Source organism: Apodemus sylvaticus, chromosome 19, assembly GCF_947179515.1.
Source record: "Apodemus sylvaticus chromosome 19, mApoSyl1.1, whole genome shotgun sequence".
NCBI classification, from domain to species: domain Eukaryota; kingdom Metazoa; phylum Chordata; class Mammalia; order Rodentia; family Muridae; genus Apodemus; species Apodemus sylvaticus.
Window position 1 is genome coordinate 25,173,109 of NC_067490.1, and position 21,169 is coordinate 25,194,277.

General features: G+C 50.6%; 1 protein-coding gene across 4 annotated transcripts in view; it reads left to right on the forward strand.

Moving 5' to 3' along the window:
- The window catches only part of Hk1 (hexokinase 1), an 83,854-nt gene that overhangs the window by 39,701 nt on the left and 22,984 nt on the right, over window positions 1-21,169 (forward strand). For all 4 annotated transcript variants that reach the window (XM_052164465.1, XM_052164467.1, XM_052164466.1 and 1 more), the window contains exons 3-7: window positions 9,526-9,674; window positions 16,230-16,349; window positions 18,191-18,286; window positions 18,873-18,972; window positions 19,087-19,270. In XM_052164465.1, coding sequence (XP_052020425.1) covers window positions 9,526-9,674; window positions 16,230-16,349; window positions 18,191-18,286; window positions 18,873-18,972; window positions 19,087-19,270 — 649 coding nt within the window. The remainder of the gene's footprint in view (window positions 1-9,525; window positions 9,675-16,229; window positions 16,350-18,190; window positions 18,287-18,872; window positions 18,973-19,086; window positions 19,271-21,169) is intronic.

Sequence of the window (21,169 nt, forward strand, 5' to 3'; positions counted from 1 at the left end):
TCTATCCATCCATCTATCTATCTATCTGTCTATCTATCTATCTGGAACTTACCTGCCTCTGCCTCTGCCTCCCAAGCGCTGGGATTAAAGGTGTGAAGTTTTTTTTAATAACTGTTTTGCCTGCATGTCTGTGCGTATGTGCTCTGTGTGCTTGGGCATCAGATGCCCTGCAACCGGAGTTAGGGATGGATGTGAGTCACCAGGTGAGGGCAGAACCAGGGTCCTCTGCAATCTCGGCCCCTGTTCTTGATCACTGAGCCGTCTTTTTAGACCCCCCCTCTTGGATTTTTTTTTTTTAAGATTTATTTATTATTATATCTGAGTACATTGTAGCTGTCTTCAAACACCCCAGAAGAGGGCGTCAGATCTCGTTATGGATGGTTGTGAGTCACCATGTGGTTGCTGGGATTTGAACTCAGGACCTTTGGAAGAGCAGTCAGTGCTCTTAACCGTGGAGCTTCTCTCTTCACACCCCCCCCCCCCCCATGTTTTTAAAGGACAGTATTTCCTGTGAAGTTCCTCTCAGTTGACTGTCATTCCTGGGGTTCCCCCCATCCCCCACCCCCCCTGCCCCGGTTAGCGCTAAAGGTATTGTAGGTCTTGGTTAGCCTGGAAGCTATGGGATGCTATGCATTCTTGGATGTCTGCTTCTTTGTTATGGGTCACAACAAGTTCCTTACAAAGGAGAAGCCACAGACAGTTTTCTGAAAGCAAACGGCACACACACTGTTACCTTTTTCCATTCGAAGCAGAAAGATTTATAGTGTTTTTGGGCATAATCTCTTTTTTTTTTTGTTTTTTGTTTTTTGTTTGTTTGTTTGTTTTTTGTTTGTTTGTTTGTTTGTTTTTTTTTTTTTTGAGTCCTGTAGTCCTAGCACTCTTTCTGTAGACCAGGCTGGTCCTGGACTCACAGAGATCTGCCTACCTCTGCCTGAGTGCTGGGATTGAAGGTGAGGGCCACCACGCGTTGTTTCCATTCTTTTTGAGACAGGGTCCGATACAGCACTGGCTGCCTTGGAAGCTGCTATGGATCTGGGGGTGACTTGAAGTTCGGGTGGCATCCAGCTTTCATGGCTGCTTCTGGTGGCGTTTAGGATAAAGATTGTCATGGGCGCTGGCTTGCCGGCAGCTCCCTCTCGGAGCAGGGCACTTCAGGAAGGCAGCTTCTGTCTGCCTTATATTCCAGCACAGGACGGGGCGCAGAGGCGCCTGCCTCTGTGTTTGCTTTCCATTACTTCCTAGTAATAATGACCATCATTAGGTGGGCAGAGAGGTGCCTGGCCCTTCAGAGCGCGGTTTAATGAGCCTCCTCTTGAAGAGCAGCTCCCTCCCCACAGAACTATGGGAAATGCTGGGAGGGGTTAGAGCAGGAGGCCCCGTGGGGGCAGGGAAGGCCGATGTGAAACTAAATACTAAAGAGGAAGTTGGACCGAAGCCCACTGAAGCAGTAAGAGGAGGTAGAGAGAAATAAAATCCAAACTAATGGAGACGTCTCCCGCACTCTGACCACTTCAGCATGACCCGGGGGAGCTCACTTCAGTCTCAGCCTCGCTTTGCCTCTTCTGTTAAATGGGTGTGAGGGAGTCTGGCGACACATACTTACAATTCCGGCCCTTAGGAATGCTGAGGCAGAAGAAATGCCATGAGTTCCTCTGGGTTTTTTGTTTTTGTTTTGTTTTGTTTTTAAATTGATTGAGGGGCTGGAGAGAAGGCTCAGAGATTAAGAGCACTGACTGCTCTTCCAGAGGTCCTGAGTTCAATTCCTAGTAACCACATGGTGGCTCACAACCATCTGTAATGGGATCGGATGCCCTCTTCTGGTGTGTCTGAAGACAGTGATGGCATACTCATATACATAAAATAAATAAATAAATCTTAAAATATTTTTGAATGAACATGATAAACAGAAGACGGAGGACGTGACTCTCCTCCCTCCTCCGACTGCTGTAAAAGGCGGGACTAAGAGGAAGGGCCTGCAGGGTTTCTTTGCCCTCCCGCCCGCACCCTCTGTAGTTCCTCCGGAGGGACTCGCTGTAGGCCCTCAGCTATGGGACCCCGTCCTGGGGCTGTTTAAGCCCAGCTCCCGGAAGGATGAAGAGGGTTTTAGAGCTCGCTGGTATTGCTGAGGTTGTGGAAGGAGACAGATGGGGAAACACTGGGTAAACCTGAAATGGGCCGGCTAGCGTTCCTTCCTTCATCTGAGCACTCGGGAAGCGCAGGCAGGAAGATCAGAAGTTCAAGGCCACCTTTAGCTGCATAGCAACTTCAAGACAAGGCAGTGCTGTGTGCGACCTTGTCACAGAGGACTGTATGTATGTATGTATGTATGTGTGTGTGTGAGGTGGTAGATGGATAGATGGATGGGTGGATGGGTGGATGGGTGGGTAGATGAATGGATGTTTGGGTGGGTGGATGGATGGATGGATAGGTGGGTGGATGGGTAGGTGGATGGATGGGTGGACAGATGGATGGTGGATGGATGGGTGGATGGATGGATGGATGGAAGGATAGAGGGATGGATGGGTAGATGGATGGGTGGGTGGGTGGATAGATGGGTAGGTGGATGGATGGATGGGTGGATGGATGGATGGATGGATGTATGGATGGATGGATGGGTGGATGGATGGGTAGGTAGATGAATGGATGGATAGATGGATGGATGGGTAGGTGGATGGATGGATGGGTGGATGAATGGATGGATGGATGGGTGGATGGATGGGTAGGCAGGTAGGCAGGCAAGCTGGCACATGCCTATAATCCAGCTACTTAAGAGGCTTAGGCAGGAGAGGAAGCTACTGAGTTTGGCCAGGCATCCAGCAGAGCTTACCAAATGCCCCGTGGCACTTACCTGAAGTCGATTCTCTTTGTCTCTGGCCCGGCAGACAATGAGGACAAGCAGACCTTGTTCTTCTGCTGAGCCAGCTCCCACACTCAGATTGTCTGCTGTCTGCAGACCTGCAGACTCCCGCTGCAAGGGAACACTCCCTCCCCCCCCCCCCCCCCCCCCCCCCCCCCGTTTCAAACTTGCTTATCTCTTACGAAGGAGAGACCACTTACAGACATAAAAAAATAAAAAAATCCACCAGCCAAACAAACAAACCCAATGAGCCTTAAGTATTTTTGAGTCTGTGAGAAGGGAGGGTCCCCTGGCCACTGGTGGGCCGGATTTGCTTGGCACTTCCTCCTTACGCCATGACATGGACTTAATATTTTTCTAGCATTTCTGGGCTGTAAAAATGATTTTCAAATAGAGGTAGCAACTGTTTCTTCTCAGCCGCCACACAGCACACTGAAGATGGAGCTAGAAACACCACAGGTAGAGAGGCCCTTGCTTCAAGAAAGACCCTCGTGGCTCTCAGCAGCCACCTGCCAGCTACCTCTCAAATCCACCGTTTCCTTCACTGTCACCCATATTGGTGTTTTGTTTTGTTTTGTTTTTTTAACTCTGTCTTGGCCCTTGTCATGGTCATCCTCTCTGATCCCACCTGAACTCCCCGGAACCTTGCTGGCCCGATCCTGTTTCAAAGACCAAGTGGACGCGGCAGATGAACAGGACAGAGTGGGGCGGGCCAGCCCAGGGTGGCCCAGCCCAGGGTGGCCGACTTCTCCCAAGCCACCGTTGGAGGTTCGGTGACAGGAACCCTATTTTCTTTTATTCTCGTGGTCTCTAACCACGAGACCTAGTTGGCAGCAAAACATTTTCCCAGTTACAAAAGTTTATAATGAATCAAATATAAGTACATATCCACTGTATAAAAGAGAATACTATATTTTGGTTGGGAAAGAAAAATTACTTCAAAACCAAAAATAAAGCCGGGTATGGTGGTACATGAACTTAACTCCGGAGGAAAAGGCAGGCAGATCTCTGATTTTGAGGCCAGCCTGGTCTACATAGAGTTCCTGACCATCCAGGGTCACACAGTTAAGAACCTGTTTCCTAAAAACCCAAAACAAATAAAACACACAGGCAGACAGAGAGATGCAGTTTCGTGGCCGGTAGGCTTTTGGCAGGGGAGCCAAGGCTATTCAGTAAGTGACAAGAGTCCCTGCAGCTAGCAGTAGCAGGAAGCCGAATGCCCACAAAGAATAGCGTTGTATCCTTACCTCATACCCTGTACAAAACACTAATTAGCTCTAAGTACATTAAAGACCTATGTAGAAGAGCTGGCGCCATCAAACTCCGGAAAGGAAAACAGATGTGACCGTTTTGACCTTGCATTTGGCGGCTGGAATCCTATACACAGCACAGTCCTAACTGACAAACCCAGAAACAGATGGCGCTAGGTGAGACCGAGAAGCCCAATGGCCAGCACTACAAAAATAGCCAGAAAAAATTAAAGACGTCAGTGTTTCTTTATTATTACTAAATTTATGACTTGGATTTATTGACTGTTATTGTGGAAGTGTGGCCTGTGTGTGTGGAGTTGGGCATGTACTATGGCGTGTGCGTAGAACTCAGGACAATTGTGCGGTGTTGGCTCTCTCCTCATGCCTTTATAGGGGCATCCAGGCATTGAACTCAGGTCTTCAGGCTCGCACTGAAAGGGCTTTGACTGGTTGGTTTTGTCTGTCATCTTGACACAGGCTGGAGTTATCACAGAGAAAGGGGCTTCAGTTGGGGAAGTGCCTCCATGAGATCCAGCTGTGGGGCATTTTCTCAATTAGTGATCAAGGAGGGAGGGCCCCTTATGGGTGGTACCATCTCTGGGCTGGTGCTCTTGGGTTCTATAAGAGAGCAGTCTGAGCAAGGCAGGGCAAGCAAGCCAGTAAGAAACATCCCTCCATGGCCTCTGCATCAGCTCCTGCTTCCTGACCTGCTTGAGTTCCAATCCTGACTTCCTTTAGTGATGAACTGCAACATGGAAGTGTAAGCTCAATAAACTCTTTTCTTCCCGACTTGCTTCTTGGTCACGATGTTGTGCAGGAATAGAAACCCTGACTAATACAAATATGTACCAGCATAGTGGGGTGTTCCTGTGACAACCTGACCATGATTTGGGGAGGACTCTGGAAGGACTTTGGAACTTTGGGTTAGACAATCCATTCAGTGTTAAGACCTCTGTGGGATGTTGTGTAGGAGCTTGGAAGATAATGTTGAGAACAGCGTAGAAGATGGAGGCCTGGCTCATGAAATTTCAGAGGGAAAATTAAAGACTCTTTACAGGGCCATGTTTTGATTGTGAAGATTCTGTGGTTTTGGTTAGCTGGGGCTGAAGAATCAGCTGTGATTAACAAGATACCAGAACCACTAAAGCAAACCTTCGTGTTACTGGGACTATTGATGCTGGTTAGCTGGAGCTAAGAAATTAGCAATGATTAAGAAGAGACCAGCATCCCTGAGGTGAAATCTTCTGGGAAGTGTTTTCTGAGAGCACAGAGGATGTGTTCCAGAGATAGCCACGGTTGTACTTTGTGCTGTGGCTGGACTTGGTACTGTGTAAGAGTCACCCAGGTGGGTACTGGTTTTGAAGGCATGAAGGGGTCATGAAGAGCAGCTGAAGCTCTTGGCACAGTGAGAGGCCGTGGAAGGCCATTGGTGAAGGTGCAGCCTCAGTTGCAGTTGATGGCCCAGGACTTGAAGGGGTCATGCATAGGAGCAGAGGCTTATCACCCTGAAGAGAGCCTATGAGAGACTGTTGGTGAAGCCTAGTTACAGTGGAAGACAGCAGTGTTTTGGAGTTGCCAGTGCCATGAGATGACCACCAAGAACAGCAGCAGCAGTGGAGTACAGGCAGCTGGAGCCTAGAAGACAAGCTGTGTGCTACAAAGGGCAGAGCTGGAGAAGTGACCCAAGCCCTTGGAGGAGCCCAGAAGATCGTGAGTTGGATCCCAGACATTGAACCATTGAAGTTTGAGTTTTGCTTTTAATTGTGACTGAGCCCTGATATTTTTTCCTCTTGAGGGAAGAAAGCATTTTAGTGAAGCCCACAGTTAAGAGAACTTTGAATTTTTAAACGACTTCGAATTTTAAAAGATATTGGGCATTTTAAAGGGATTGAACTTTTTTTTTTTTTTTTTTTTTTTTTTTTTGAGACAGGGTTTCTCTTTATAGCCCTGGCTGTCCTGGAACTCACTCTGTAGACCAGGCTGGTCTCAAACTCAGAAATCCGCCTGCCTCTGCCTCCCAGATTGCTGGGATTGAACTCTTAATATGTAAAGACTGTGGGACTTTTTAAAGTTATTTAGATCTTGGGGATGAATAAGAAAGTAAGGGCTGAGGCTTAATAGTGATGTGTTTGTGTGTCAAGTTGACAAGGGGTCAATTGTACTGGCTGGTTCTGTGTGTCAACGTGACACAGGCTGGAGTTATCAAAGAAAGGAGCTTCAGTTGGGGAAGTGCCTCCATGAGATCTAGTTGTGGGGCATTTTCTCAATTAGTGATCAAGGCGGGGAGGGCCCCTTGTGGGTGGTACCACCTCTGGGCTGGTAGTCTTGGGTTCTATAAGAAAGCTGAGCAAGCCAAGGGAAGCAAGCCAGTAAATAACATCCCTCCATGGCCTCTGCATCAGCTCCTGCTTCCTGACCTGCTTGAGTTCCAGTCCTGACTTCCTTTGGTGATGAACAGCAGCATGGAAGTGTAAGCTGAATAAACCCTTTCCTCCCCAGCTTGCTTCTTGGTCATGATGTTTGTGCAGGAATAGAAACCCTGACTGAGCCAGGGCTTTACCCAGCTCGCAGCCCTCATATTAGTATGCATATGAACATTTGTGTCAGTGCGTGTGAAAGCATGTTCATGCATGTGTGGGAACCACAGGTCAGCTTTACATGTCATCCGTCAGCAATGCCAATCTTACTTTTTGACATAAAGGCTTTCATTGGTCTGGGACCTAACAAGTAGGCTGGGCTGGCCAGCCGGTGAGCGCTGGGGATCCCGGTGCTGGGTTACAGGCGTGTGCGGTGCTGCACCTGGCTTCTCTCACATGGGTTCCGGGCATTGAACTCAGGTCCTCGTGCTCGCCTGTCAGCCACTTTATTGAGTTATCCGTGTAGCCATTCCTTTTCCCCTCACTCACGCAGTATTGGGAATATGGACAAACTAGAGGTTTCTTCCATCATGGATAGTGACAGAAAGTGATACAGCCACTTTGTCAGGCTACATTTCTACAAGCTAACCGTGTGTTATCAGACAGTGTCACCCACAAATACACCTGAGAGAAAGGAAAGACGTTCATCCGCACACAGACGTGTGTGCCGATGTGCTTAGCCGTGTTTTTTAACATTAATTCACTTCACATCCTGATTGCGGTCCCCCTTCCTTCCAGTCCCCCCTCACACGCCCTCCTCCCCAATCCCCTCTTTCCCTTCACCTCTGAAAAGGAGGGGCCCCCCCTGAGGAACCAACCCACCCTGGCACCTCAAGTCACTGTAGGAGTAGATACATCCTCACCCACTGAGGCCAGACAGGGCAGGCAGCCCAGTTAAGAGGATCAAGATCCACAGGCAGGCAACGGAGTCAGGGGAAGCTCCTGCCCCAGTTGTTGGGGGACCTCACATGTATGGGAGTCAGGGGAAAGGGGGCTAGATCCAGCCCTGGGATGCTCTGTGGTTGGTGGTTCAGTTTCCGCGAGCCCCCTAAGGTCCAGGTTAGTTGACTTTCGGGGTCTTCTTATGCAATCCCCATCTCTTCCGGGACCTGCAGTCCTCCCTCAACTCTTCCACCAGACTTCCCAAGGTCTGTGGATGTTTGGCTGTGGGTCTCTGCCTTTGTTTCCGGTCAGATGCTGGGCGGAGCCTCTCAGGACAGTCACTCTAGGCTCCTGTCTGTGACTCCAGGCTGACAGATACAAACACAGCCTGAGGCTCCAGGGTAGTTGAAGGAGGAAGGCAGGCCTGCAGTGTGTCCCTGTAGATCCTCTGGGGACAGCTCATCCCTAGTAGTGTTAATCATAGTAGCCGGAAGTCCGTGGCCATCAGTTGAGGGAGGGACGTGTGAAGCGTGGTTCATGCAGATGATGGGATACCGAAATGAATGAAACTCGCAAGGATGACGTAACAGAGGAGCTGGTTAGAAACATTTTGCTAAGTGAAAAAAAGCCAGTCACAAGGAACCATTTGTGCTTAATACCCAAACAAGAGGTTTCAAAATTCATTTGTCTTGTCTTGTCTGTCTGTCTGTCTGCATCTATTGTTTATGGTGCTAGGGATTGACCCTAGGGCCTCACATATCCTGAGCAAGGAAGCACTTTACCACTGAGCTACATCACCAACCTATAATAATTATATAATAATAATAATATAATAACATTATAAAATAGTATATATAATATATTATATATAATAATATGGTAATATAAAATATTATATATAATAATATATTGTATATAATATATATAATAATATAATATATATAACAATATAATAATAATAATAACAACAACCTTTTTAAAAAAAAGTATTATTTACACCATCCTCTTTTGAGACAAGTTTTTACTGTGTAGCCCAGGTTAGCCTCAAACTCTCAACCTTCTTGTCTTAGCTAAGTGCTGGGATCTCAGGCATGCACCGCCATACTTGGTTTGACCGTCCATACGCCTTGAATGAATGGTTTGTTACGTGACTCAGATTGCAGGTTGTCTCTGGGTAATCCTTTCCAGGGTAGGATTTGATATGATATTGATAGTCATGGGGACGGGGCGGGGAGGGGGCTCCTGGGACTTAGGGAGGCCAGGGTGGCTGTCACTCCTGGCCTGGTGACACGGGCTGCAATGCGGATGAACCCTGGAGACATTGCACTAAGTGAAAGGCGCCAGCCGCTAAGAGACAACGTACACCGGATTCCACCTATAGGAACGGTCCGGAGCTCTCCGAGAGGAAAGTGGAGGTTGCTAGGGAATGAGGAGTTGCTGCTTAATGGTTACCAAGTCGTGTTGGGGTGATATCCAAGTTTCTCAGAAATGGTGACGGGAGCTGCTTAACTTTGTGAATGTCCTTAGTGTCACCGAGCTGTGCGCTCAGCGCAGCAAACGGTCCCCGCATTAAGTTTCGAATTTTGTTTATCTTACAATAACAACGAAAACACAATCCAAAGAGTGACTGGAGCTTTGGGCAAGCAGTAATTGGTGTCTGAGCCAACGCGGAAGGAACCCAGGGCATAGGATAGACCTCAGCACAGGCTTTTCACGTGCTGAAATTCTGTTCGTGGTGGCCGTGGTGGCACATGCCTTTAATCCCTGTGATTAGGAAGCTTGGGCAGGAGGGTCGGGAGACTGAGGTTATCCTCTGTTACATAGTGATGTTGAGGCTAGCCTGGGCTACATGAGGACCCGCGCCCCCCCCCCCCCCACTGTCTTCAAAATAAGAAGCTAGTGTTGTGTAGTCCTTATTTTTGGGCAGCAAGGCAGTAGTTGGGATAGAGCTTTGTGCCTCATTTGATGCCTCTTCCTCCTCAGTGTGGGACTAGAGTTGGTCCAGCAGGCGCTGTATGGGGGAGGGGGACGGAGGAGCAGACAGGGCCAGACCCAGAGAGCGGGTCCCGCCAGTGGCCTTCCCGCGCTTGACCCTGACACCTGTTCTCTCGCTCATCAGAAAAGGGGGACTTCATTGCCCTGGATCTCGGCGGGTCTTCCTTTCGAATCCTGCGGGTGCAAGTGAACCACGAGAAGAGCCAGAATGTCAGCATGGAGTCTGAGATCTACGACACCCCAGAGAACATCGTCCATGGCAGCGGAAGCCAGGTGGGCCCCTGTTCTCCTCATCCTGTTCCAGCCGGCTGGAATCCTTTGGAGTACCTCCTTTGGAGGGCCAGGCTTCTGAAAGCTGCCATCCCGGGCCCTGCCGGGACTCCCCGGAGGTCTGACATAGAGTATGGGTTGTACAGGACATCCCAGTGAGAGGGATGAGGCAGTGGTGTAGGGGGCTGGGTCGTGCCTGAAGTGGCACCCACCACCTGGGGGCCTGCGAGTGGGTGAAGGCTCTGGGGAGGGAGGCCCTGTGGCATTGTGGTAAGTGCTTTTCTTCCCAAAGGAGCCTGGGTGGCTCGCTCATCCTAGGCCCAGGTTTGGCCTAGCCTTTGGGTAGAAATGCTCCTCTCTTGGACCCCTGGCTTTTGCACCCACCCGCTGGAGGCTAGGCCCTGAGGGGTGGCTCTCTGCTTAGGAGAGCAGGAACTCTGTATTCTGATAGGATGGCGGGCATGTGGCCAGAGGCTGCAGACTTTGCTTTTGGAATGACTCCTCCTCCTCATGGTCATAGCCAAAGCTTCCCCTCCTGCCCCCGGCCCATGAGGACGGCCATTCTTCCTGACCCTGCAGAGGGCCTGTTTTGTGTTGTGCGGTGGGTCTCTGTCTCCACCGGTCTCCACCAGACCCTGGGCTGAGGTTCAGGCAATAGCCTCAGGGTTTTATTTTATATGCGGGTCCCCTGAGATTATAACATGGGGGTGCTGCATTCCTCTTATGGATGGAGTTTGTGCCCCTCCCATACTCCACTTTAGGGCCAGAGTCTCCATGCTATTGAAAGCTTGCCAGATTGCTCCTGGGAAAGGTTGTGTGTCCCTGCTGAGGTGCCTCAGGATCTCCAGAGAAAGCCACGGCTTTTGGGGTGGACTGAGGCAAGGCCAAGGGACACGAGGAATGTTCGCACACTGACAGTCTCAGCAGCGGCTCAACCCAAAGACCAACCCCAAGGAACAGTGATAAGCCAGTACTTGGTACATGGAGCAGGGTCAGCCAAGTCCACTGCTGGCCGCTTGCAGAAAGAAGCCACACAGCGAGCAGTGGGGGCGTGGCTGAGAGGGCCCCTCCCCCACACAGCAGCACTGGGGTGAAGGGACCAGTCTCCAATGCCTAGTGACAGAAGTGGGACTACCTAATGGGTGGTTTGCCTGCCTCTCTGGCTAGCTGTAAGGCGGCTTGCCGATCCTAAACACAGGGCCCCTTTCCATGCTCACTGTGATGGGCTCCAGAAAACTCTGCATCGTTTTAGGTGCAGGACTTGTTTAGGGGGTTCCACCATCCCAGGGTACCTTCCCATCCCCAGGATCATTTCGCTTTCCCGTTTGTTCCTTTGCCCCTTCTGAGTCCTCCAGGAAGACGGTTGATGGTGGCGATGTGGTAACACTTGTTCTGTGTCATAGCCAATGTATAAGCCGGGGAGTAAAGTGACCCATTGACCTATTTAATCATCAATGTCAACCCTGTGGAGTTTTACCATGTCCAGCTTACACACGGGGAAAAGCTATTTAGTAGCTGCCAAATTCTGAGATTTCTGAGGTGGTCTCTCACTAGAAGTTACAGTTTCCGCTACTAGGGAACACCCCCCACCCCCCACCCCCCATCCCACCCCCGCCCAATTTACTTATTTATTTTGAAACAAGGTTTCATTATGTAGCTCTGGCTGCCCTGAAACTCACCTTGTAGATCAGGCTGACCTCAAACTTGTAGAGATCCCCAACCTCCCACCCCCCCACCCCCTATCCCCCCACCCCACCCCCCACCTCTGCTTCTCACTGCTAATGTTAAAGGTGTGAATTGCTACATCCAGCACAAATGTCTTAAAGTGTGTGTGAGTGACTTGTGTGAGTGTCTACCACGTGTGTAGGTGCCCTAAGAGGCCAGAAGGCGGCACTGGGTGCCCTGGATCAGGGGTTGTGAGCCTCCTGATACAGGTGCTGCCGACCAAACTTGGGTCCTTTGGAAGAGCAGCAAGCGTTCTTAACCTCTGACCCTCTCCCTAGTCCCCTTTCTTAGATTTTTTGATGACGAGTGAAGTGTGGCGGCAGCAGACAGGAGCTCAGATTAGGGTGTGAGGGAAGCGAGGTAGGATTATGGACACAGATGGAGCCGGAGCATCTCCCCAGCATTCTGAAGTTAGCAGTCAGCTGGTGTCGAGTGGCTCATCTCCTGAGCTCTCTGACTGACCTCTTCCATGGTGACCCAGGTCCTCCTGTTACCCACAGAGCTGCTCAGACCCATAGACCACGAACAATGACGTCTTAAGGGTCTGGATTTTATGGGATCCTCACCCTCTGTGATGTGTAGGTGTTTAAAAGTTGATCTTAAACCAGTCTCCTTAATACTGTTGTTGTTTTTTTGTTTTTGTTTTTTTTTGTTTTTTTTTAGATGTATTTTATGTATGTGAGTACACTGTCGCGGTCTTCAGACGCACCAGAAGAGGTCATTGGATCCCATTACAGATGGTTGTGAGCCACCATGTGGTTGCTGGGAATTGAACTCAGGATCTCTGGAAGAGCAGTCAGTGCTCTTAACCGCTGAGCCATCTCTCCAGCCCATGAGCCATCTTTCCAGCCCCCCTGAAAAACTGTTTTTTTGTTGTTGGTTTTGTTTTGTTGTTGTTTTACTTTTTATCTTTTTAAAATTTTTTTTCAAGATTTATTTATTTATTACATGTAAGTACACTATAGCTGTCTTCAGACACTCTAGAAGAGGGCATCAGATTCCATTACCAATGGTTGTGAGCTACCATGTGGTTGCTGGGATTTGACCTCAGGACCTTCGGAAGAACAGTCATTGCTCTTAACCACTGAGCCATCTCTCCAGCCTTCGATATTTTCTTTATTTACATTTCAAATGTTATTCCCTTTCCTGGTCCTCCCATCCCCATCCCATCCCCCCTCCCCCTGTTTCTATGACGGTGTTTCCCCACCCACCTACCCACTCCCACCTCCCTGCCCTGGCATTCCCCTACACTGGGCATCAAGCCTTCACAGGACCAGGGGCCTCCCCTCCCATTGGTGCACCACAAGGCCATCCTCTGCTACATATGCGGCTGGAGCCATGGGCCCCTCCATGCGTGCTCCTTGGTTAATGGCTCAGTCCCTGGGAGCTCTGGGGGGTCTGGTTGGTTCATATTGTTGTTCTTCCTATGGGCTTGCAAACTCCTTCAGCTCCTTCAGTCCTTTCTCTAACTCCTCCACTGGGGACCCTGTGCTCAGTCCAATGGTTGGCTGCAAACATCCACCTCTGTATTCTTCAGGCTCTGGCAGAGCCTCTCAGGAGACAGCCATATCCTGTCAGCAAGCACTTCTTGGCAGCCACAATCGTGTCTGGACATAAAGATGAACGTACGCTGTCCATGATCATCCTGCAGCACTACCCCCCCAGTGTCTCCCCCCCCCCCCTCTCTCTCTCTCTCTCTCTCTCTCTCTTCTCCACTCCATGGTATCTCAAACGTCCCCTACAATTTATAGCTGTATAGTGTCAGAAGCTGCATGCAGCACTGTTAAAACAGGACTTGCGTGGCCAGGGAGACAGAGCAGCAGGAATTTTCCTCGCTGCACAAACGTGAGGACCAGAATTCGGATCCCTGCACTCACATAAGAAGCTGCCTGTGGCTGCCCAAATGGCTGTAACCCCAATACTGTCAGATAACGGAGACAGGGGGATGACCTGAGCTTGCTGGTCAACCAGCCAGCTCCAGATTCAGTGAGAAGCCTTGTCTCCGGGTAGTAAGGCAGAGAGCGGTAGAGGCGGACACTTGATACTTTTCCTCTGGCCTTATTTACAAGCACCAGGACACACATGCACTGATACACATGTGTATACCTTATGTACATCACATACACACACACACACACACACACACACACACACACACACATCCTGCTTAGTTTTGAAGATTTAAAAAAAAATTTTTGGGGGGTTTCTTTTGGCTATTATTTTCCCTGCTAGTCAGAGGGATTGAGTATTTGTGTGTGTGTGTGTGTGTGTGTGTAGCATGTGTATTGTACAAGTTGTGTGGGTGCTCATACGCATGCGAGAGAGCACAGCATAGAGGTCAGAGGTTGATGTCGTGTAATCTTTCTCCAACACTCTCTGCATTGTTTGTTGGAGACAGATCTGTCATCGAACCCAGAGTTCACTGACTGGGCTGCCCAGTGAGCTGTCCCTGTCTCTTCTCTTCCTCGCCAGCACCAGGGCTGTAGTCTGCTACCTCGGCTGGATCCGAACTCAGGTCCTCACGCTTGCATGGAAGGCACTTTACCAACTGAACCATCTCCCCACCTCTTAAAAAATTTTTTGATTTTTCTTGTGTGTGTGTGTGTGTGTGTGTGTAGGCACACACATGCCATAGCACGCATATGCAGAGGTCAGAGGACAACTTGTGAGAGTCGGGCCTTCCCTTGCACTGTGTGGGTCCCAAGCGTTGACCTCAAGACTCTCGGGCTCGGTGGGAAGCAGTTAGCCGCTCAGCCATCTCATTCCGCCCTAAAATGTTTCCCTTGTCATTTATTTATTTTAAGTCCGGCTGGCCTGGAACTTACTGCATAGTCCAGACTGGCTTCAACGGCGTTATCCCGTTCTTGCCGCCTGAGTGTGAGATTGTACGTGCGTGCGGGTCATTACATCTAGCTTCTGTGTCTATTTGGAAAGTAATGGGCATATTGTCCGGAAGGTGTTGAGGATTCATTCACTCACTCACTCACTCACTCACTCATTCCCTCACTCATTCATTCATTGACTCACTCATTCATTCATTCACTTGTGGTCCTGGGTATTGAATCCCAGGCATTGAGGATGTTAGATATGCACCGCACCACTGAGTTCATCCCCAAGCTCATTTCTTTCATTTTATTTTAGAAGACAGGGCTAAGATGCCCAGGCTGGCCTGGAACTCTGGAAACTTCTCCCTCAGCCTCTCAAGCGTTGAGACCATAGGTGTGTCTTAAGTCTACCCAGGGCAGCTTGGCCCGCTCAGCCGCTGTGGGGACATGCCTTTGGCTCTGGTTCAGGGGCTGGCTCTGGGTTCCCGGCGTGGCCCGCAGCAGCCAACCACCTCAGACCCCACACCCTGCGCTTCCTTCCTCCTGCTCACTTACCCAGGAATGCCCGGAGCCCAGACTGCAGATGGCACATGAGGCTCAGGGGCTGACTTAGCGATGGGTTTGTATCAGCCTCAAGTAGGTCACGGGAAGCTTAGCTGCTTTCTCCAGGGAAGGTGGTCACGTGTCCCTTCAGTCAGAGATACTGCTGCGGTGTGACTCAGGACCGGGGCGCTCAAGTCGGAATAGACTGGGTATTCCCCGAACCCCAGCAGTGAGTCAGGTCCCCTCTAAAGCTGGCTCAAGGTGACTGTGGCTTGGCACTTTGACACCGTCCTCCTGGGTCTGTGTTTTAGAAGGCACGAGACCGTCCAGAAGGCAGGAGACCGTCCTCAGCATACATGCAGAATCCCGGAAGCCAGGCTTCTGCGTTCTTTGCAGTGGATTCCTGCAGTGTGTCTACTACCTCACGAGTCAGAGCCAGCAAGCTTGCATGGCAATGCCAGACGTACACGTGGGCTATTCATAGCCTGGCATATTCATGCAATCGTACAGTGCTGAACACAGACTGTCCGTAAAGATACAGGGCGATGACTCACGGCCAGCTCCATTTTCTTTTTCTTTTTCTGTTTCTTTTCCTTCCTTCCTTCCTTCCTTCCTTCCTTCCTTCCTTCCTTCCTTCCTTCCTTCCTTCCTTCCTTCCTTCCTTCCTTCCTTTTAGAGAGAGGGTTTCTCTGTGTAGCTCTGGCTGTCCTGGAACTCACTCTGTAGACCAGGCTGGCCTCAAACTCAGAAATCCGCCTGCCTCTGCCTCCCAAGTGCTGGGATTACAGGCGTGTGCCACTACTGCCTGGCTTCATTTTCACTTATACCCACGGGTGTTTGAAACCACAGTGCCAGGAGTGACCCCAGATCCATGAATCAGCCTTGAGCTCAGGGCAATCCACCTGCCTCAGACTCCCAAGTGCAGGGAATTCTAGACATGAGCCGACGTAGCTAGCCTTGGCTCGTGTCTAGACTGTCACGTGGGGTTTGATAGTGGTATACTTCTTTGGGGGTTTGTTCCTGGGGAACCTGACAAGGATGTTGTAGTTAGACAGGTGCTGTACCATGAGCCATGCCTGCCGTCCTGCTTGTACTTCCTGGGGTACGTATTGGCAGGGGCAGAACCATGTGACCTCCACACCTAGGATCCGTGCATGTTTAGGGGGTGTTCATCTCTCCTTCAGTGGGTAAAGCAAAGCACAGTGCTCTGATGGATTTCCCAGGATTCACTGGGTCATCGCTGGGAGTGGCCAGTGGTCACTCCTCCTGGATGGCCGAGAGATGGCCAGTGTGTCATGGAAAACACTCTGCCGACTTCCTAACCGGTGCGGTGACCTCTAAGGGCTCAGTTCCTCTGGAGGGCTGGAGGTGTCCCGTGAGAGTGTGCCACATGTGCACAGCGTGATCGGAAGCCAGGGCACCCTCCCCCACCCCTCCCCTGACCCCCTCACTCTGTACCTTCCAGCTTTTCGATCACGTCGCTGAGTGCCTGGGAGACTTCATGGAGAAAAAGAAGATCAAGGACAAGAAACTACCCGTGGGATTCACGTTCTCCTTCCCTTGCCGACAGTCCAAAATAGACGAGGTAAGGAGGCCTTGGAGATGACTGGATTCGGAAGACGATGGACGCTCTCGCCTTTCCCCTTGCTAATGGGCGACCCCTGCCTCTTAGTTTTGGAATCACTTGTCAAAATTAACTTGAGGTTATAGTGCCACCACGTTTCTTCTTCCCCTTCCATTACCCCCAAGAACGTGGCAGCATCCAGGCAGGCATGGTGCAGGAGGAGCTGAGAGTACTACATCTTCATCTGAAGGCTGCTAGCAGAAGACTGGCTTCTAGGCAGCTAGGATGAGGGTCTTAAAGCCCACGCCCATAGTAACACACCTACTCCAACAAGGCCACGCCCACTCCAACAGGGCCACGCCTCCTACTTGTGCCACTCCCCAGGCCAAGCACAGACAAGCCATCACATACATTAAATACACTAAGAGATCAGCAACCATAAGTAATGGTGGATCAATTCTGTTTACTATAATAAGAGGTACGTGAAGTCCCAGCATGACGTCACTGGGGTTTGATGGTGCACGCTCGCAAGCCCAACATGGCCGTAACCCAGTCCTCAGGAGGGGGTGGAGGCAGGGGAATCAAACTCGGGGTCATCCTCAGGTCCTCAGCTACATAGCAAGTTCAAAGCCAAAGTTAGACAGACACTCGAGACCCTGTTTCAAAATCAGTCACTCTTCAAGACGTGGCAGTAGATCTAGCATCCGAGATGGCCACTAAGTGATCAACAAGTAGATGAGTGTTTAGTGGGTACCGGGCTGGGCCCCGAGAGATACGCATGGCCTGGCCTCGGAAAGCAGCCTTTGAAGGGCGGGAGGGGGTATGGCAGAAGGCGCATCCTCCTGTAGACAGGAGTCTCCGGGGTGGGGCATGGTGGGGCAGCACAGGAGCCTAAAGCGTGGCTCTTACCCACCAACCGGGAACCCCCTCCGGGAAGGGTTCAAGGCTGGGACCTCCATTGCCCAGATCTAGACAAACTCCATTCTTCTCTGTGTACAGAATGCCCCCCAGTGGAATGAGACAGCCCTCCCCCGCACCAGGAAGTGGGCAGAAGCCTGGAGAAAGGACAGGGTGTCTGGACACCCAAGTCCATGTTCTCCCCACAATCCGATGTGTGATTGTTCCGCTGGGGGCCTGAGGGGACGAAAACAATGTCCAGGGACATTTCCAGTGCCCCGGCCTTCGTCACGGTTTCTCTGGAGTGAAGAAGGATCAGAGACTCAACAGGGCTCACCCCCTCCTGCGCAGTGTACACATCTTTCAGAGTGAGGCCAGGCCTCTGTTCTTTGTAGTAACCCTCCGGAGGCTGGCAGGGCCTGAGAGCCATCAACCTGCTGTGTCCATAGCGACCTTTCCGCCTGACAGAAGAGTAGGCCAAGTACAACTGTTCAGCCATCTTTTTTTCTTTGTCCTTTTCTTTTTAAAGGCTATGTGTAAAACCATTAAAGTCATACAAAATGTAATGTAAAATCTAAGTCCCGACCTATGCACCATCCCCCAGGGATTTAGGCTTGTCAGCATCTCTCCTTGGCTGTTCTCCCAGAGGACCTGGGTTCAGTTCCCAGCACCCACATGATGGCTCACAACTGACCGTAACTCCAGTTCCAGTGGATCGATCCTACACTCTCACCAGACAAACATGCAGGCAAAACCACCAATGCACTTAAAAAAATAATAAATAAATCATCCAAAGAGAAAGTTTCCTGAGGGAAACCCATTAAGTGGATAGACAGACAGATCCGGCTCTATCTCCATTATGACCTGGTAGAGGCTGTTTGTCCCTGTGCTAGAGCGGCCCCGGAAGCCTTGGCGCCTGAAGTCTCTCTGCCTCCAATCATCCACTTTTCCACTTTCTTTCGCAGGCTGTTCTGATCACGTGGACGAAGCGGTTCAAAGCCAGTGGCGTGGAAGGGACGGATGTGGTCAAGCTTCTGAATAAAGCCATTAAGAAGCGAGGGGTAATTTCTCTTGGGTTGTGCATCGTCCGTTATTGCGGAGAGGTGGGGGAGTCTCCATCTTAAAATGGTTTAAGGTTCATGTCGTCAGGCGTGAGGGGCACAGTCGTGCCGTGGCCTTAACACCCTAGCGGGGGGAACAAGAATCCCAGCCCGGGTAGTAGGTCAGATGGGAGCTCTCAGAAGTGCCACCAAAAAGTATCTAGTTTGCAGCAGAGACCATCCTGTTGTAATCCGCAGGGATTACAGGGGAACAGAGCTGCCTTCTGCTTGCGCGCAGAGATTAGAGGGAGGATCTGCCTTGTGCATGCGCACGGGGTTCTTAGCTCTCCTTTGGAGGCTTGCCCATGAATGTAGCTCCGTGAGTAAAATCCACTCCCCGAAGAATCCTAAGCCAGATAATTAAGGGGACCTTGCGGTTTCCATAGTGTAATCACTGCTGTCTAATCCAATTAATTGAGTCCTGGCCTCAGTGAAGCCGCCGCCACCCACCAGCATGATGGCGTGTGAGAATTGGAGCACGCCTGGTTGGGATTTCTGTTCCCATGTGAGAGCGGATGGTCACATTGTCTTCCCTATCGGTCCCCAGGACTATGACGCTAACATCGTAGCTGTGGTGAATGACACAGTGGGGACCATGATGACCTGCGGCTACGACGACCAGCAGTGTGAAGTCGGCCTGATCATCGGTAGGGTACCCGGCCACCCCGCTCCGACCCCGAGATTCTTGCTTTGCCCAGCCCGTGCGGCGGGCGCCCTTCCTTGCCTTGTGTGGTCACAGCTTCCCACGTTGTCTCTTCCAGGCACTGGCACCAATGCCTGCTACATGGAGGAACTGCGACACATCGACCTGGTGGAAGGCGACGAGGGGAGGATGTGCATTAACACGGAGTGGGGAGCCTTTGGGGACGATGGGTCCCTGGAAGACATCCGAACCGAGTTTGACAGAGAGTTAGACCGGGGATCCCTCAACCCTGGGAAGCAGCTGTGAGTTCTCTTCTGGCTACATGTCTGACTTAGGAAGTAGTTAGCAAAAGACTGGGCCATAAAACCAGGTAGCCACAAGCACTGTCACCCATTGGGTTTTTTTTCCCCCCCTCACACTGGGTGGAACCCAGGACCTCAGCCATACTAGGCAAATACGCTACCACTGAGCCACATCTCCAGCCTTTTAAAATGCTCTTATTTTGAAACAAGAGTCTTACTAAGCCGCTTAGGTTGGTCTTGAACTTACAATCGTCCAGTGTCTACCTCCTGGGTGGCTGAGATAACAGGCCTGCACTACTGACTTGAGCCCTACTTCAGATGTGCGTAACTGGACTACGCTTCTCGCTTGGTCAGATGCATGACTGTGGAGTTCATGCTGTTAAAGGCTCGATGCCTTAGGCGGTCTTAGCCCACAAGCCTGGCAATTTGAGTTCAGGCCCTGGAGCCCACGTTAAGGTAGCAGGAGAGAACTAAGTCTTTTGTTTTCTGAGACACAGAAACAATAATACTAGTAATAATAGTATAATAGTAGCATAATGATAATAATAATATTTTTTAAAGATTTATTTATTATATGTAAGTACACTGTAGCTGTCTTCAGACACCCCAGAAGAGGGCATCCGATCTCATTATGGATGGTTGTGGCTGCTGGGATTTGAACTCAGGACCTCTGGAAGAGCAGTCGGGGCTCTTAACCGCTGAGCCATCTCTCCAGCCCCAATAATATTTTTTAAAATTTAGGGATGAGCGATGGTTATGTGGTCAAGTGCACTGACTGCTCTCCCAGAGGACGGGGTTTTAATTCCCAACACTCATATAGTAGCTCACAAGCATCCAGAGCTCCAGTTCCAGGCGATCTGACTCTATTTTCTGACCTCCACAGGTACTAAGCACACACTTAGTACACTGAGTGTACTACAGTCAGGCAAAATCCCCATAAGTGTAAACTAATATAACAATTTAAAGCTCTTAAATAGCATTCTTTCTGTTTAATCATCGTATGGTTGGGATGGATGTAGCTCATTTGCTAGAGTTGCCTGCCAGGCATGTCCGAGGCTCCATCCCTCGAATGGGCACAGTGATACATAACGCTGTATTCCCATCCGTCTGTGATAGGAGACGGTCAGAAGTTCAAGGTCATGGGGGGGGGTCTTCAAGACCCCAATCTCAAATGCAAAAATAAGTAGCTTAGGAAGCACCGGACACAAGCAGATGTCCTGAACACCCAGTAGGCAGGTTTCACGGTCATGACCTGCATGAGCACATGCCCTCTGAAGAGCTTCGAAGGAAGGCCTTGTCTTCCCGTCACACAGATGAGAAGCCTCGGGCACGATGGTAACAGAAGTCAGAGGAGCCAGGCAGCCGGGCCCTGCTTGCCTTCTGCCAGCTTGGGTATCCCAGCCTAGACCCCACAGGGCACTCACCACAGCGACCTGAGCAGTAGCCGAACAGCCAGGCCACAGACGGTGCTTTCATGCCAGGGAGCACCCACTCTCTGGATCTGGGTGAACCTGCCTGGGCCAGTCAGGAACAGGAACAATAAAGGCTGTGTCTGAAAACAGGCTCGTGCTGTGCTGACAGGCCAGGGCCGGACGCTCGGGGGCCCGGCAGCATCTTTGGCTGCCTGATGGCTCTGGTTTTGCTGTGTCACTGCCAGCTCCGGGAGTGCCAGCTAACCAGCCGCCCTCAAGAGGAGGCCTCTGATCTGCTTTGCTTAGGGGTTCTTTCCGGTTCCCCGATCAGCCATACTTGGGTCTGAATCTGACTCAATGGGGTAAGGGTATTAGACCCCCGGGAGCCCCTGGACTGAGTCTCCAGCACAGCATGAGTTAATTTCCATCCGCAGGCTCCCCTACAGTGTTTGGACCCAGAAAGGTGGCTTCAGATATGGAGTCACAT